This window comes from Pleurodeles waltl, chromosome 6 (genome assembly GCF_031143425.1).
Source record: "Pleurodeles waltl isolate 20211129_DDA chromosome 6, aPleWal1.hap1.20221129, whole genome shotgun sequence".
In the NCBI taxonomy this organism is placed as follows: domain Eukaryota; kingdom Metazoa; phylum Chordata; class Amphibia; order Caudata; family Salamandridae; genus Pleurodeles; species Pleurodeles waltl.
This window is the reverse complement of record NC_090445.1, coordinates 141083751-141103186: the sequence shown is the minus strand read 5'-3', so window position 1 is coordinate 141103186 and position 19436 is coordinate 141083751. Positions and strand designations below refer to the sequence as shown.

Here is a 19436-nt window from a genome sequence, read left to right as displayed (position 1 = left end):
TAGGTGGGATATTTGTTAACATTGGTTGCACCCTCAACTTCCAAAGGTGAAGGAGTGGGTAAAGTCTGTGGATTATGTGTGTGTAAAATTGATGTGGAGTGTGACCCAAAAAGTTGGAGAAGAATTTGGACTGATTTAATAATGTAGCTGGAAAATAATTAGTTAACAAGTCCTGTGATTACACCATATACAATCGCTATTGGACCCATGATTTTGTTAGTATGGTTAGAGTCAGCAAAAAGCAGAGCAGTCAGAAATGGGCATCCTAACAAAGTAAAAGATCTGATTTATCCATGATATTAGGACAAAAAAAAAGAAAGGAAATACTCACGCCTCCCTATAGCAGGCTACAGCCCATAGGAAGGATTTAAGCAACGTAAACTGATATTATGGACGTCTCTGAGCAATGCAACGGTGCAATGCATGGTCCTTTTCCGGCAACAAGCCTAGTGAAATCCAAATCCCACTTTTAAATAGCACTGCGCTATGCAGCAATAATGTTGCAACTAAAGTACGTTGACTTGAATATTAAAAACAGCACACATGTTGAGTCATTAGTATGAGTAAGAATGACACTGAATATTTGTAGGTTATTCAGGTTCTGCTGGGCGGCTGGGTTGAATGAGGGTTATGTGCTCACACTGGCATACATGTCTGTTAGAAATGGGGTCTTTGTTTGTCAGTCAGGTTACCCCCTGTCCAAGCAAGGACCCTCACTCTAATCAGGGTAAGTCACACACAATCCAAATTATCCACTGCCCACCCTCTGGTAGCTTGGCACTGAGCAGTCAGGCTTAACTTAGAAGGCAATGTGTAAAGTATTTGTGCAATAAATCATGCAATAACACAGTATAGCACCAAAAAAAAACACCACACAGTGTTTAGAAAAATATATAATATTTATCTGATAAGATGCAGGTCAAAACGATTAAAATGCAATAAGTAGATGTTGAGATATCACTGTAAAAGTGATATAAAGTGTTTTTAGTCTTTAAAAAGCAAGACATGTCTCTCTCAAACACAAAGTACCTGATTTGCATGCAAAATCTCCGCAAAAGAACTACAGAGGAGGAGATGCGTGGAAACAAAGGGATGTGCGTCGATTTATCGGGCTGCACACAGTGATGCGTTGTTTAGTTTTCACACAGGGACGGCTGTGTGTCGACTTCTGGTGCTCGGTCGAGCATCCTCTTCGGGTTGCGGGGTCGACTTGTGGATTTCCGGCGCTGACAGGACAAAGTCGCATGGGGGCTGCGTGGATCCATTGGGTGTTGCGTGGAAATTTCTACCGCACGCCAACTGCTGCGCCGCTTCCTCTCTGGAAGGCAGGCTGAGTCGTTCCGGCTCAGCTGTGTGTCAATCCAGTGGGCCATGCATCAAATTTTCGGTCGCTACGCTGACGCTGCATCGATCTTCTCGTTGCGAAGTCGGGCTGCGTTGTTCCAGTTCGGCGTGCAGGGAATCTTTCACCACAGTGCAGGCTGTGCGTAGTTTCCTGCAGGCTGTGCGTCGATTTCTGCCGCACAAGGAGTCCTTCTTGTAGAGATGAAGTATTTTTGGTCCTGAGACTTCAGGGAACAAGAGGCAAGCTTTATCCAAGCCCTTGGAGACCACTTCTCACCACAGCAAGAAAGCAAAAAGGCAGAAGGGCAACAGCAATTCAGCAGTCCTTCACAGAAAGTTCTTCTTGGCAGAATGCAAGTTCTGGTTCAGGTTGTTTATTCCAGGAAGTGTCTGAGTTGGTTGGGGCAGAGGCCCTGTTTAAATACCCAAATGTGCCTTTGAAGTGGGGAGACTTTAAAGAGTGGCTTAGAAGTGCACAAGGTCCCCTTTCTGTTCAATCCTGTCTGCCAGGGTCCCAATAGGGGGTGTGGAGGTCCTATGTGTGAGTGCAGGCTACAGTCCGTTGACATGTAAGTGTCAGGCCCTCCACCCTCCCAGCCCAGGAAGACCCATTCAAAATGCAGATGTATGCAAGTGTGGCTGAGTATCCTGTGTTTCGAGTGTGTCTGAGTGAATGCACAAAGGAGCTGTCAAGTAAACCCAGCCAGATGTGGATTGTAAGGCACAGACAGATTTAAATGCAGAGAAATACTCACTTTCGAAAAAGTGGCCTTTCTGAAATAGTAATATTAAATCCAACTTCACCAGTCAGCAGGATTTTGTATCACCATTCTGGCCATACTAAATATGGCCTTCCTACTACTTTCAGGTCAGCAGCTACCACTCAAACAATATATGAGGCCAGCCCCAATGTTAGCCTATGAAGGGAGCAGGCCTCACAGTAGTGTAAAAACAAATTTAGTAGTTTTACACTACTAGGGCATGTAAACTACACAGGTACATGTCCTGCCTTTTGCCTACACAGCACCCTGCCGTAGGGGTTACCTAGGGCACACCTTAGGGGTGACTTATATGTAGAAAAAGGGGAGTTTTAGGCTTGTCAAGTACTTCTAAATGCCAAGTCGAATTGGCAGTGAAACTGCACACACAGGCCTTGCAATGGCCTGCCTGAGACAAGGTTAAGGAGCTACTTAAGTGGGTGGCACAATCAGTGCTGCAGGCCCACTTGTAGCATTTTATCTACTTTATCTAGTCTACTCTACTAGGGACTTATAGTAAATTAAATAGTCCAATCGGGTATGATCCAATGCTACCATGTTTAAAAGGGAGAGAGCATATGCACTTTAGCACTGGTTAGCAGTGGTAAAGTGTGCAGAGTCTGAAAACCAGCAAAAACAGAATCTAAAAAGTGGAGGGAGGCAGGAAAAAAGGGGTGACCACCCTAAGGCTGTCAGGTTTAACAATGTCCAATTAATATGTATATTTTAAAATACTAGGGCACACATAAGTAGTCCAATCAGCATGAAAGAACTGCTGTAAGTCCGTAGTGTAGTTTTGTGTGGTTGAATTTTATTCTTCACATTTCATTGCATCACAGATGACAATCTATTATGAATAGGCAGCCAACACGTGTTTCGTCACCATGACTTTTTCAAGGCTGCAAATGATATACAACAGCTGAGAGGTGATCAAATGGATGACAAAGGAGAATGAAAGCTGACACCTCATTGTCACAAATGTAGTGAAGCGGTAGAGACAGTCTACACCGCACACGACCATTGTCGTAAACAAGGTGTTACGAATATATAAAGATTGTGCATAGTACCACGAGTATAACCTGGAAAAGAATAGTGGAATGAGAGGGGAGTCAGAGCCAAAAAACTGAGGTAGAAGTATCATGTGCCAAGAGAGAGAGTATAGACAAAATAAAAACTTCCTGATGGCCCTTAGTTGGGTACAAGGACACAAATTAACTGAAAAGTAATGCAAACTAATCATACCTGTACTATTAACAGAAGAGTGTGTTCCTCAATGATGGGTCCCAGAGGTAGAACAACCTACCTTCCCTCTTATACTCACGGTATGCCTCACTACTGATTCTCCTTGCATTAAGATTGCGAGCTTCCCCATTCTATAAAAACACCCAATCTTGCCCATACCAAACTACACATCCTACACAGAACCATCTGGACCCCACATTGTTTGGCCAACCTGGGTCTTATGGACAATAGTAACTGTTGGAGTCGCAACTATGAGGCTGCAGACCTACACCTATTTGCTATATGAATGCCTCTCAGTGTGCATACTCTGAACTAAAATACTTGACCTCATCAATGGCATATCCCATCTCAAACTCCCTCGTGCCTTCTCATTTTCCTTTTGTGGTCCCTTTAGCACCCTACACACTCTTGGAACTGATAACGCGTCCCAACCTAGGTACGTTACTTGCACGGGGGACTCATTTTAGGCCAATGAACCTTTTGACCCTGATTGGAGACACCTTAAGATGAGATATCTATTCTGCATTTCAATCACTCGATCAATAACCTCATCAATATTCACAATAACAAATCAATCAAATTAGTTAATTGCATTGATAAGAATTGAAACACAACATGACCTTTCAGCCATGAATAACCACACTCAAGTTTAGTAAGATTTATGAGATTTATTCCCTATTGGTTACACTCTACTAGCAAGTTTATTAGTCTCAATACCAAAAAACACATCAGTAATGTCACAATATGGCAACTTGAATAAGACTTCATTAAAGCAAAGATCATGAACATTAGAACAAAGCACAACGTCAACATGAATCAACTTTAGCAGAGTATCATTAGCACGTTATTCAACAAAGCAAAGATCAGTCATTTGTCTATTTGCACTCGTTTAGTGATCCCCTTAACTAACCACTAATTAGCATCAGCATGTTGGGCTTCATGCAAAACAATGTTGCAACACAAATTTAGAAAACATCTAACTATTGTCTCTGTCAAAAGAGCAGTTGTTACCTAGAAAGGAAAGGCAAACAGACAATTACAATTTCATCATCATATAGTTACCCTCCGTAATGGGTCTGCATACAGAATCAGTCTTCCTCCTCAGGACAGCAGTCGATTCGCCATCAGACAGGACAGCAAAATCTCCGCAAGTCAGGGCAGTAAGGAACACTTCCCTCATAAGTAGAGGAAGTACGCTATAGGGCAATGGGAAGAATGAGGATGGTTTAGGATATCAGGCAACAAAGTCCCAAGGCAGGGTAGGGTGGCGGGATAAAAGGCACGCAATGGCTCGCAGAAAATTGGCTGATTTCTCATTGTGACACGTCATTACATTGAATTCGCCAGACAAGTCTTTAATTTCCAATTGGTCAGCATTTGGTGCACCATTATCTCTATCCAATAGTCCGTCCATCACCTTACTAGAATTTTCATTTAAAACAGTTCTCATGCAGTTTATTGGCTCCTGTGATTTATGTCTTCACCGGGTAGAATGTCAGGTATGGAAAAGTTACACTCCTCGTTTCAGTCAGTAGCTTCATTGTCTTTACCAGTTTGGGCGACCTTGTACCTGTTGTGAATTACACTGTTGCATTCAGCAAGAATGTCTCCTTGAGCAAGTCGGGTCTCATGAGAAAGAATTTACTACAGTTACACACACATCCCTAGCTTCTGGAAAGTACAGTTTTATGTCCTTCAGCAAGACAGCACATTTCACGTTAGAAAAACACATTTAATATGAGACCAGGCAGCTAGGTCCAGGCCCTTGCTAACTAAGGCCTAATGATTAATTTAGCTGAACCTTAACATATAACTCTCAATACTAATATAAAAGCATTAGTACATTATTAATTCATTATTAATCAATTTCATTAATCATCGTATACATTGGTGGCCACTCCCCGTGGGCACATTTCAAATGCAGACATTAGTAGTGCATTAATTCCATTTCTCTGCAATTTTGTTATCCATTACTTTGAAAGCATATCACGTTAATATTGAATATAAATGCTACACTCCAACAGACTTCAGAGAGATTATTTGCTGCTCCTGAGCTTAATGTTCACTCTGGCCCATAAAACTATCCTATATTCCAGGAAATCACTGTGGAATTGCTTAAGTAACACATGGAGGTAATGGTTGCGATATATGTGGGGTGCACAGTCAGTTTTGTCAACCCAATACCCCTGGATCTCCGCCAACAAAGCTTTATGGAATAATCTGGACCAATACCTAGAATTAGTTATCCCCCCAAAGTCCATACACCTGTGGTATCTCCTAGCTAACACCCAAAATACTCTGATACGTGTAGCAGTCACTAGGACCGTGATTGTTACCTCATTTATGTGTTGACATTGGTTAGTACACTCCAAGCTAACCTACATATGGCTTAACTGTTCATTGCAGCAACCCCTCCTTCGCTTCCTCCCCTTCCTTTCTCTCCCCTCCTCTTTCTGTTCCTTTTTATTTCCCACTTTGGGGTTGGTCAATACAAGATTGATTATCATTATGTAAAACCTGATCAAGAGTATTATTGGTAACACTCTTACCTCATAAATGTTTGCCAACTGCTTGTTTGGTATTAACATTCTGATTAAATCTTTTAAAATGAGTATACTTTGCAAAAACTGCAATATTAAAGAAAGTTACAAAGCTTTGAATACGGCCTCACAAGGGTTACAGAGGGCAAACTTTGCAGTTTCACATGCCCAAATTGTCATGGATTACATCATTGTCTTTTTCACTAAACCTGAAGTGTAAAATGAGTGGTTTAGGAAATCAAAATTTAAATAATGTGTGCATGCAAATATACAGCTTTTTATCTACTGCAATTCTAGGTACCTGGGGTTTTGTAGTGGTGAATCGTGATGGAAATAAGGAGCCCAGATCGTCTTTGAAAAGGTCATGTTATCAATTATTTGTGACAAATGTGAGGAATGCACATTTGTCTGTACTCTTTGTTCACTGATATATTTGCTAAATGTTTGTTACAAACATTTTGTTCTTTCAGCAAACTGTAAAAGACACATTAAATGAAGGGATATGTATTCAAATACACGGGCCATACATTCATCAAATATGATTATAAGATTACAATAATTAAAATAAATGCTTAGTGTTGCTCCACCCGCTTTAACACCCGAGGGATTACAGGAAGCCACCCTGAGACTTTCTGCAAAACTGTGAGAAATAAATCAGCCAAATAAGGCTAGATCATTAACTAATTGCACTACTACTTAAGGGAGGGAGAACATAATACTGCAAGCAAACAATTTACTTTTAGAACTGGAACACCCAGTTAAATTTGTATAAAAAGGCTGAAAGCCTAACTGCTTTTTCAGCACAGTCACTCTCCTTCCTCAGTGTCACTTTGCTGGGAAACAGTTCTTCCACCTCATCATGTCTTTGAAACGCAGTGGTGCTTCTAGCCGGGTTTCAGTAAGTGGTGGTGGAGCAAGCTTTGGTGGCTTTCAAGGCAGCAGTGGAGTAGGTGGTGGTGCAGCTGGTACTGGTGGCATTGTTGGTGGTAGATATGCTGGTGGTGTAGGAGGAGGTAGAATCAGTGGCAGCCAGGTTGGCGGAAGCTTTGGCAGTGGATATGCTGGTGGTGCAGATGGAGGTAGCTTTGGTGGTACTAGTAGTTTCGGTGGTGGCCATGTTGGTGGAGTATTTGGTGGTGAAGCTGTTGGGAACATCAGCAGCAGCGAGGGCCTTCTCTCTGCTGGGGAAAAGGAGACTATGCAAAACCTGAACAACCGCCTGGCCTCCTATATGGGCAAAGTTAAACAACTGGAGAGTGCTAACTTGGAGCTCGAAAATAAAATCAAGCTTTGGTATGAGAAGCATCATCAAGGAGGCGCTATAGGAGGACAAGACTATAGCAAATATTATCAGATAATTGCAGATCTTCAAAAACAGGTAAGGAAATAATCCATTATCACTGAACACAGATCATGCCATGGTATAATGTGTGTGTTGGAGTGTTGAGGATATTTAAGGACTTTGCAAGGCATTTTAGATAAAAAGATATCAATTCTTTTGCCATTCTCTGCAGGACTCAGTCAATTACCTTAAATTTTCTAAAAATTAATTGCATTCCCAAGATTTCAAATTCATGTTTATAAATACCTTCAGGTAAGATAAGAAATACAAAATCCCTTTGTTCCAGGATCACCTGGGTCCTTTTTCCCTCTTACAGGGAAAAAGCCCAAACCGACTTCATCCCCCAAAGTGCCTATGTTTGATTTGTGTTGTTTATGTGGGAGGGCACACTTATACCCTCTGCCTTCGTCTTCTCTTTTCCTCCCTCTTCCCATACTAAACTAAGTTGGTTAACCCCCTTTGCTCCTACTGTTTCTTTTTTCTTGTCCCCACTTTTTCCATCAAACTGAAAAATAAAAAATCATATTCAAATGTAAAAAAAAATATGGCAAGTACCACGAAAAATAATCCACATTCGCACATTCGTATTGCAAAAGGTCCAAACATGTAATACCATTTATTTCTATCTGCAATTAACACTTTCCCAGCCCCCTCAAGGCTAAGAGCAAGCTTTTCATGTGCTTGCTCAGCATGCATTGCAGGGAGGGGCGGGGCTGGGCCATGGAAGGGGGGAGACGGGAGGGGGAGTGAAGTGCACTAAGCGCGTATGTGTGTTTGGCCGGCCGACTTAGGCTGGCCAACCACACATATGCACTTAGGTTTCACCAACCCGGCTGTGTTGAACAGGCATGCTGGAGCAACTGCACAGACCCCAGCTGCAGTCCGCTCAGACCAATCCTGATGCTGCTTTAATGCTAGGTTTAGCATCAGAGCAGCTGCAGGACTACTGAGGAGCCTTTGCTTGTGTCCCAGTGAATGCTGGGACACCATCAGGAGCAGATGAGTGATGCAGCAAGAGGCAGTTGCGGGAATGGCAGAACAGTAAGTGTTCTTTTTTTCATATTTGTTCCCCCATCGTCACCCCACTGCCTCCCCCCCCCCTCCCCCCCCCAGCCTCCATGAAATTTGCGGTGGCCGCCACTGTTCCGAGCAGCGCATTGATGGCTTTCTTCCCTATTTATGACACTTCACATCCTGGGTTTATAGTTTTGAAACTTCTTTTCTGACAGTGGAGAAGCCTAGACATTGATGACCTGATCTGGAACTGGTAGAGTAGAGCATTTTTAAATTAAGAGCACAGCTACAAAAAGTTCACTTAGGGATTACAGTTTGGAAGGTGTGGGTGATGCACGAGTGACAAATCTGTGTAGTGTTAACTTCAAGGTTACACATGAAAACACAGATAGTAACTGGGGAGAATTGTGTTGTGACATTTGGAAAATGTGTTCAAAATGTAATTCTCTCAGAAATCAAGACATTTGGCATGGCTGGAAAGTAGATATGCAAAGCATTTTTCCAGTTGCAAACAGCCCAATTTGCACAATCAGGCTGTTTTCAACCGGAAAAATGATTTTCAAATGTACAAAATGTGATTCAGTAACTTGTTACTAAATCACAATTTGCATTTGCGCTTTGGTATTTGGATTGGGCATGTTTTGGGCATCCCATCCAAATACTGAATCAAATGCCAGTATGTATTGGATGGTATGTATTACTGTTTTACAGCCTGTTAGAAATGGGGTCTTTGGCTGACAGTCAGGTTACCCCCTGTTCAAGCAAGGACCCTCACTCTAGTCAGGGTAAAAGAGAATCACCCTCAGCTAGCCCCTGCTTACCCCCTCAGTGGCTTGGCAGAGCAGTAGGCTTAACTTTAGAATGTTAGGTGTAAAGTATTTGAACCAACACATACAGTAACTTAATGAAAACACTACAAAATGACACAATACCAGTTTAGAAAAATAGGAAATATTAATCTAAACAAAACAAGACCAAAACGACAAAAATCCCCAACACACAAGTCAAGTTATCAACTAAAAATCAAAACTAGTCTTTAACTAGTTTCAAACACATACTAGCATGAAAAAGTACCTTAGGTGCATCACAAATAACCCCGCACGGGCGAGTGCGTGTCAAAAAGGACTTGCGATTCATTGATTCCACTCACAAGCAGGACCATGTGTTGTTTCTCCTTTCGCCGGGTCGGGCTTGTCGTTTCTTCTCTCTGCAGGAGAGCGATGCGTCAATCCGGTCAGCACTCTCGGGTCCGGACAGGTCTTGCATTGTTTTTCCACACCCAGCAGTACTTGAGTCGGAAATCCAGCCGCACGATGATCCGAAAACCCCGCAGCGCAGTTTGTGATCTCCCAGCCTCCGTCAGCGAAGCTGTGCGTCGTTTCTCCTGCTCTGTGCATTGATTCTTCGGTCACGTTTCCTGCGAGCGTCAATTCTCAGCTGCGGAGCCGGCGGTGCGTTGTTTCTTCAGCCACAGATCGGAGTTGTGTTGATCTTTTACCCGCACGGCGCTCTGTGCGTGGATTTCTTCCTCTTAGGCTGCCAGCTTCTCCTTTTAGGGTCCCAGGAACTGGATGAGCACCACAGGGCAGAGTAGGAGTCTCTCCAGAGACTCCAGGTGCTGGCAGAGAGAAGTCTTTGCTGTCCCTGAGACTTCAAACAACAGGAGGCAAGCTCTAAATCAAGCCCTTGGTGATTTCTTCTCAAGATGGAAGGCACACAAAGTCCAGTCTTTGCACTCTTACTCTGGCAGAAGCAGAAACTGCAGGATAGCTCCACAAAGCACAGTCACAGGCAGGGCAGTTCTTCTTCCTCAGCTATTCAGCTCTTCTCCAGGCAGAGGTTCCTCTTGTTTCCAGAAGTGTTTCTAAAGTCTGTGGTTTTGGGTGCCCTTCTTATACCCAATTTCTCCTTTGAAGTAGGCCTACTGTCCATCCGCTCCGAAAGGGAATCTACACAGATTTAAAAGGAGCCCCCATATTAACCTGTGAGAGGGACAGGCCTTGCAACAGTGAAAAACGACTTTGGCAATATTTCACTGTCAGGACAAATAAAACACATCAATACATGTCCTACCTTAACCATACACTGCACCCTGCCCTTGGGGCTACCTAGGGCCTACCTTAGGGGTGTCTGACATGTAAGAAAGGGGAAGGGTTAGGCCTGGCAATTGGGTACACTTGCCAAGTCGAATTTACAGTTAAAACTGCACACACAGACACTGCAGTGGCAGGTGTGAGACATGATTACAGAGCTACTTATGTGGGTGGCACAACCAGTGCTGCAGGCCCACTAGTAGCATTTGATTTAGAGGCCCTGGCACCTCTAGTGCACTTTACTAGGGACTTACTAGTAAATCAATTACATACAATTTTACACAGAGAGCATATGCACTTTAGCACTGGTTAGCGGTGGTAAAGTGCTCAGATTTAAAAAACCAACAGCAACAGGTCAGATAAAATAGGAGTCAGGAGGCAAAAAGATTGGGGATGACCCCGCATAAGCAAAAAAAGTCCAACACAGCCGAATTCTGGTAGCAAAACAGTAATACTTTACTACCATTGTAAAAGCGGTGGCAACCCATTCGCAAATGGTAAAGTATCCCCTTGGGACCCCTTCCCCTTTGCCGTCCCATCCTCCTGATATACCTCCATAAAAAATTGTTTTCCAGAGATTTTCATTTTTGATTTCTGTTTTGGATCATTGGAGAATTAATTTAGCTTGGGTAGACATTGATGATCCGGGCCAAATTTTTCTAGACAATTTTTTTTTTAAATGGCAGATGTGTTGCAGAGATGATGTAATATTTCAGGAACCATGAGACCTATATAATTCATTTTGGTGTTAAAACATAGGTGTTGGGGATCAGGTAGTCTTACAGAGACAGAAAACTCCTTAGAGCAATCCTTCTGCCATTTTCCAAACTAGCAGCTATAATAGAGGAAGAAGAGACAAATATAGAAATTAAATAAAGAATAATGGATTTAAATCCTTTTATGTATGCACCAAACAATGTTTATGATCTGAATATGAAAAAATTATGTTTATCACTTCTGATTTAGACACATTTTCATAGTTTCCTTTAACTATTTCTTTTGACAATCACTCATGGTACATTTGCAGAATGTTGAACGCTTGAAAAGAGCATATCGACAGGGACCTAGTTGTATAGCACAGGTTTTACAAGTTTTACCACTGCCATGGTTTCTGTGGTTTCTGTACTGTCATGGAAACCATGGCGGTAGGCACTATCAGTGCCAGGGAATTCCTTCCCTGCCCCTGATAGGGGTCTCCCCCACCCCCCTCTCCCTCCCCAGAGCCCCCCTCACACTCCCCCTCCCTCTCCCACCCCCCACACATACACACTCATATGCACATACATACACACCAATACACACATGCATACACACATTCAACCACGCATGCATACATTCATACACACTCACAGCAACACTCACGAACATACATCCAGGCACACACGCAATCCCACGACACAACATGCACATATACACACACCCACTCATGCACAAATGCATTACACACGCATGCATGCATTCAATGTAAGTTCTGTGGGTATAGGCTTTAGAAATGTAATTGGTTTTAGCACCCCATCAATATCTTCCCAACAAATTTCACACTGATCTTTCTCTACATATGCATGATCGAAAACATTTACACATCTTCTGATCAAGCAGAATGCTCTTTTAATGTGTCCACACACAGAATATGAGGTCAGTGGAAGGTCACTTAGCGGGACTGATCTCTAGAACTCACTGTACCAAAGATTTTCAAAGGTATGACACTCAGAACTTGGTTTCCACACATGGACAGGGTATTTTCTATGTCTTTAAAGTCACATTCTTCTTCTGTCTCAGTAAATGGTTTTAGAAACTTCACAGGGCCAGCAGTTAAAGCTCCAAGCTCTGCTCCAAAATTGACATAGTGTCATCACCCATAAGAATATGTACCTGATAAGAACAAAGGGCATCTCTGGGTCAGGTTTGTTGTACAGAATATGAAGCAGGATTAAGGGGGTCATTATGACCCAGGCGGTCGGTGTAATAGTGGAGGTATTACCGCCAACAGGCTGGCAGTACATGCTTCCACTATTAGGACATTGGTGGTTTGGCCAAAGCCAAACCGCCAAGTTAACACATCGACCACCATGGTGGTAATAACCACCGGGCTGGAGACTACAGTCTCCAGCCCGGCGGCCATCACCAGGCCGCCCATGGCATTTTGACCCGCCCACTGCCATGGTTTCTGTGGTTTCTGTACTGTCATGGAAACCATAGCGGTAGGCACTATCAGTGCCAGGGAATTCCTTCCCTGCCACTGATAGGGGTCTCCCCCGCCCCCCTCTCCCTCCCCAGAGCCCCCCTCACACTCCCCTCCCTCTCCCACCCCCCACACATACACACTCACATGCACATACATACACACCAATACACACATGCATACACACATTCACCCACGCATGCATACATTCATACACACTCACAGCAACACTCACGAACATACATCCAGGCACACACGCAATCCCACGACACAACATGCACATATACACACACCCACTCATGCACAAATGCATTACACACGCATGCATGCATTCAAACAAAGTCACACACACACACCCACACACACACACACACAACACCTCACACCCCCCTCTCCTGTCAGAGAACCCGACTTACCTGCTTTCAGGGGGTCCTCCGGCAGGGGATGGGACACGGCGATGGTGCCTGCAGCAGCGTCCACCAGCACACCGCCAGGCAGTATCATGGAACATGATACGGTAAGTGGTACTTTGCTGGCGTGGCGCTGCTGCTGGCAGAAGCACCACCTTACCGCCGCCATGATGGTAGCCGGAATTCAACCAGCCTTCTGGAGGAATTCCGGCTACGGTCATAATTCCATGGACGGTCGGTAGCCACGGCGAAGGTATGTTGGCAGCCGTCACTGTAGCGGTAGGCGGCATTTGCCACAAATGTCATAATGAGGCCCTTAGCGTCTTTTCTCGTCTGTTCCATAATGTATCGATAATCCTTGACTACTGAACATTGCAACAGCTCTATGTAGCAGAATAATAACATCTGTGGTATTTGACAGTACAATGACTTGATTGGAACCCTTTTGAACATCCCACTCAACATGAAGGTCAGCTTCTTCCAATTTGCTGTTACATTCTTGAACAATATGGGTCATAACTTTTGAATATATCTCTGCAGGCACCAACTCCTCATTGACAATCATTCCAGTTGCAATAATTGGAAACTCAGTGTTTACTGAAGCATCAGCAATGTTTTGGTGAGTTAACATCTCCAAGTTCATCTTGTTTGATGCTGATGACCCAAATATATCAAGTTGCACAGGTATCAGTGTTGAATTTTTGATGCAGGCAAGGTCAATTGTTCCACTTGCAGACATTCATCTGATTCTCTCACATTCTTAGACAGATAGTCAAGATAACTCTCAAAGACAACGTGCAGTTCTTGCAAGGTGCACACTGACTTTGATATCAGTAGAACAGTCTGAACGACCTCTCCGAAGTTTGCATGAATGAAATCTTGACCATTCGCAATTGTGAAATATAGTCCACAACAGCAGCAGTTTTCAATGAGGACACCTTTTTGAACTGAAATTCTTCAGGTGAAAGTTTTTTTTTCGAGCTCTTGTAAGAGTTTGTACTTTACTGGTTTTGTTTGCAGCATCTCCATCAAATAATGCGTTTGTTGGCAGTAGATCCTGTGATAGAATGTCCTTGATAACTTCACCCCTTTCTTTTGCTACATCAATCGCTCTATGTGCTGTGCTTGTGCAAGTTATTTTTGGGACCTATTTTGTAATAGCTGGTTGGACGAAAATCTTACTATGGCAATTAAAGTGTTTAGCTTTTGTCATTATTAGGGGTGGGCAGAGCTCACAGAGTTCTAATCAGCGGAATTCCTTGGAGTTAGCTGAAAGATCCATTAAATTTCGCATAGTTCTGTGTGTGACGGAATGCTGCCTGCCCTAGTACTAAGGCCAGACCCTGCTTAGCTCTTCCAAGATCGGGTACATACAGGGTGGTATCTATGGACTTAGACATAGAAAGCTGCAGTTTCAGGCCTCTTGTGCTGACATTGCCCAGCGGCCTGGAGCCTGCTGCTCTCAACCACATCTACACACTTCCCTTCACCAACTGCCCTCCTTCACAAACTTACTACGGAGGGCCAAGCACACCCCCTGTCTTGCACCAGCTTTGAAATCGCATCCTTTGCACTTACACACAACTTAAAGACTTCACTTTCTTTAGGGTCCAGTACTAGCAGCAGCAAACCAGCTCACCACTAGCAGCTTGGTATTTTCAAAAAGTGGCAAGCCTATCTTGCCACTGGGCTGTAAGGCACACTCTCAGGCCACACACATCTCTAGCTGGCGGGGGCTGCTGGACTGGCACTTAGCAGCTGATGCTCCCCCGGTCTCCAGCTCTCCCTGCTAACCTCAGCACATTACCCCATAAAACCACTTCCTTTCCCAGGGACTTTGGGGAGATAGGTTATTTTAAAGTCTAGATTTAACTGCTGGTTTCCTTTTTTCCAAGCACAGACCCCACTCATATGCAAATACTGTCCATGCACAGTGACGGCCCTCTTGTGCACAAAGAAGACAAAACGAATTGAGAGTCTGACCTAAATTCTGTATGGGTCCAGGGTCCCCGTTGCCAGCAGCCTGGCTCTCTGCCTCTCAGGACAGTGAAAGGAGGGAGGCCTGGATCCAGAGTTTGTACTCATGCAACCCCCTCGGTGGCACCTTGCAGCAGATCCATGCCAACCCGCACAAAGCAAAGCCTGTAAAGTGCAGCTCCATTATGGGCCACAAAGGGCAAGTGCAGTGCACGTGCCGGTGAGCTCTGCTCTGCTGCAAGGCTAGTAGAGTATTTGCCTGACCTCCGCACTGGAGCACGGAGTGCCAAAAATTCTGTTAACTCCACCAGTGGAGTGGAGCTCACTGCCCACCCCTAGTGAATATGTGAAACAGATTTATTTCTTTCAATACAAATCTCTCCTGCTTCAGTTCTGTACATAGTTTTGATCCATGTTCCAGGACATCTAGTCAACATGACTTTATATCATTATCCACATATTGTTTGGTCACAAAGTTGTGTAGTTGCACAGGCTCAGTCACTTCAAAGGGGTTTCCTTGCTGCTGCATGAAATGAAGAAGGCTGTCAACATATTTATTAAAACATTCCCATCTCTTTCCCACAAGCTTGTGGTGAGGAACTGCTTCACTTTGGTCCATTCATTTTGAATTTGTCATCTCTCTGAAAACATTGCAAATAACTTCATGGTAAGCTATCTGACATTGAGCAACATATTCACTTTTACATGTCTGACCAACAATCCTCTTTGAGTTTTTCTGTGATCTCTGAATTGTCTGTTCCAGTGTCATAGCTGAAGCCACAGCACTGAACCACCCATCTCCTCTCTGTCTTTCACCACAAAATGTCTTTGGATGAATTTTCTGTAGAGGTATGGTTTTTCCACCTATAACTTCTTCACTCTTTTTAAATACCAGGACCCATATCTCAGGCAGTTTATGCAATAAAATTTGTGAAACACAGTAATCAGTGACTATACAGCCTTTGCGTGCAGCTCCCAGTCACCTTCCCTATCAGCATGTATCAAGTTTTACACTAGAGCTGTCATATGTAGAACATTTTCCCAGTACTTCAAAGTTCTGATTTTTCTTCACATTCTTTGACAAATTCTAGGAAGTTGGTTTTCAGGTTTTCTGATTTTGAACTGAGTGTAATGAACATTGCCTGGCTTTACATTATGTCTTTTGAATCATGTGCACCTTGTGCCTTGTTTACTTCTGAGATGAGATATGCAAACCTAATTTGTCAATCGTGTTCCAGAAAGCATTCTAATGCAATGTTTCTATAGCCTCAGATATGATGAGCATACCTTTATAATGAATGAACATAATGAGTTCTGCTACTGGACAGTCTTGCTTCCAAAGATTTCAGCCTCAATAAGTGCATCCTCTATGCCACATCCATTGAGATAACTTTCTGCACACCACAACACAACCTCTGTCATGTGAAAAATGTTCATCATTGGAGAAAGATCCTAAAATTCTACTGGATTGCTCATACAAATGTCAGCTACGATACGGAAAACACCTTCATCACAGAAAATTGGCAGGATAGCCTGCTCTTCAAGCTGAGCACGCACATTTAGAAATTTCTTTAGAGCTGTGTATTCTGTTGCAAAGTTTGTGACTGGATATGGTATTATTGGTAAAAACCCAACCTTCTTCAGTGGGATGGTAATCTAGGAGATAAGAGCATGAATTCCATTCCACGGAGCAACTGGCTTTTCTTCATCCTTCAGTCCGATCCGAATAAGCGATATGACAAATTCAGTTAAATCAGCTTTGTGGACCGGAGCATCAGGTACAAGAAGATCCATGTCCTCAGCCACTTTGAAACTTTCTGGTAGACTGGGGCATATTGATGACTTGTACTGATTTTGCACAAACTGGCAAGGCAGTTGGGTTATACGTTTGCGGCTTAATTTGTTTATCCCTTCAGCTGACATGGTGAGCAAAAGAACAATAGATTTAACCCAGATCAGTGATGAGGGAGTGCTTGAAAAGCTTCAGCACTCCATCCATCAACCTTTTGTGTTGCTAATGTTGCCGTAAATTGGCCAGGGTATGCCCAGATGTGGGTCCTTTGCTCTCTGTGCCACTGAATTCAAGCTAGCCTGGCTGATGAAGGGTGATATCCCAAAATCAGTCCCAGGATGCTTGTTTTCAGTCCAGGGAGGACCTGGCCTGGCAGGTCTGGCTGGACTGTTCCCAAGGGGAGCAGGGGCAAGACTGATTTGCATATGGCTGGGCCCAAAGTCGGGTGGAGTGGTGGTAAAAAAAACGATGGATTCAAGTTAGTCTGCTGATGAAGGATGATACCCTGAAACCAGTCCCAGGATGCTTGTTTCTGGTCCATGGAGGACCTGGCTTGGCAGTTCAGGCTGGACAGTTCCCATGGGGAATAAGGTCAAGACTGATTTGCATACGGCTGGGTCCAAACTGTGGTGGCTTGGTGGGCAAAAAACGATGGATTAAACCCAGATCCTTGTGACTGGGGGTGAATGTTTGCATTGTTCAGTATTCCATCCATCACCTGTTCTTTTTACAGCTTGTTTTCCAGCAGCTACTTCATTGGTACAGTCTTGAAAAAGCACCATCTCAGTATCATGTGTGCTGGATGTTTCAGACAAACAAGAGATGTCTTCAAAATCAAAATTATCAAGCACAGTAATTGTAAATCCTTTCCTGGATTCACAAAAGTTTACAACATGAACTGCTAACAAGTTTCTGCTCTGTACTATTGCTTTATAACTTGTTGATACACCAGTCCTATTCATTGAAGTGATTAACTCTCTACTTTTGCACTTGTCATAGATTGCGTGGGCAGTCATCATGTGTAGCGGAGTTTTCTTTTTGCTGTGATGTAATTCACAAAAAAAGTATTTGGAGAAGACAGTACATTTGCACAGCATAAATCTGTCGGTTCATGGGATTGCCTTCCACTTCCTCGCCTACATCTTTGAAAGCCATCATCAATGTTGTTGATTTACGTTCCAAACTCAAGAACTTTAGTTTGTAACAATTTTGCTTTGCTGATATTAAACAATGATGTAATAAATGTTGAGACAACATCATGCTTTCTTGTTGACTCCCATGAACTCTGGGGCATCACAAAATGTGTCAATAAGTCCAAAATCTAAATCTTAATTTTATTGTTATGGATCAATACAGTTTCATCTATGTTGACCATTATTTCTCTGATCTCACTGAGTGTGAACCCATAGCCAGCATTCAAGAGCGTCTTTAAAACGTCAATTGCTTTTTCAAAGAATGCAAATTATGTGAAGGCTTGTGGTTATGTTAGTGCTGGGAGCTCATTGTGCATTCATATTTTCGAATGTATGCAGGCATGCAGTTTGGTTAGGCATACATATCTGTTGCAAATACATTCACTTCACGTTTGTTTGGAAGAAACTAGCTGCAGATAAAAACATCTTTGTCCTTTGGGATTCCCACTTTGTTCTTTTGTCAGTCCCTTTGGCCCTTGTTCTGGCTAAACCACAGAAAACACATTGAAGATCCTCTGCTTTCTGATCAGTTTTTGGAGGCGGACGAGTTGTAGTCATTGATATTCTAATTGGATTGGCTTTGGGTTTGGTTGTCATCGCTTTCTTGGAAGACTCATATTCTTGTTGTGATTCACTGGTTTCTGCTATTTTTTGATGTTTCTTTCCATTGTGTACTACTTGTAGCACTTGTTGTTACAATGATAAAATATTTGATCTTCTTCACCCATCAGTTTCAATCTTCTGTGAACTTCGACTTGCCGCATTTCTGCAGCATCTCAAACTCTCTTCTGTCCAGTCACAGTTGACGTTAGCTTTTCTTTCTGATTAATTTGGCATATGACACATTTTTCTTTATTGGAGTCCTCAGATTTTTTAGTTAGCAACACTCTGACAGGAGGTATGGATCCTCTGCTACCACCTACTTTGCTTATGTTTACAAATCTGGATCAATGGAAAACCTGAAACAAAAACAATATTAAAATAAATTACCAATATGATGGCTAAAACAAATCATTATAGAGCTGCCATTTGAAAAAAGACAGAAGGGTGGCTCTAAGGAGTTATTTTCTGTCTCTAAAAGACTACTTGACCCCCAAAACCTATGTTTTGTCACCAAAATGAAGTATATAGGTTTCATGGTTCCTGAAATATTACATCTTCACAGCAACACATCCACCATTTTTAAAAATGTCATCCAGAAAACAAATTGCATGGATTAGCAAGGTCTACCCAAGCTAAATTACCTCTTTAACAATACAAAAACAGAAATCAAAAATGAAAATCTCTAGACAGCTTTTTTTTTTATGGAGGTGTATCAAAGGGCCTCGGTCCACTGCCTACTTTTAAAAAACAAAAATTCAAATTTTCATTTTTTTAATTTTAAATGGATCCTGTTTTACTTTATGGAAAAAGTAGTGCATTAAAAAAAGATTTCTTTATTTGAAAGCAGTCACAGACATGGTGGTCAGCTGACCTCTGCTGGCTACCATCCCTGTAATGGCTGCAATTCCTAATGGTTCGCTAATTGTGCCTGACCTCATTGATACTC

The 19436-nt window shown here is 42.9% G+C and overlaps 1 protein-coding gene across 1 annotated transcript in view; it reads left to right on the top strand.

Annotated features, from left to right (window-relative positions):
- The first annotated feature begins 6665 nt into the window (after positions 1 to 6665).
- LOC138299390 (keratin, type I cytoskeletal 10-like) overlaps positions 6666 to 19436 on the top strand; it is a 34191-nt gene continuing 21420 nt past the window's right edge. Inside the window, exon 1 of the mRNA XM_069237617.1 lies at positions 6666 to 7262. Within this exon, the coding sequence (XP_069093718.1) occupies positions 6744 to 7262 (519 nt within the window). The 5' untranslated portion in view covers positions 6666 to 6743. The remainder of the gene's footprint in view (positions 7263 to 19436) is intronic.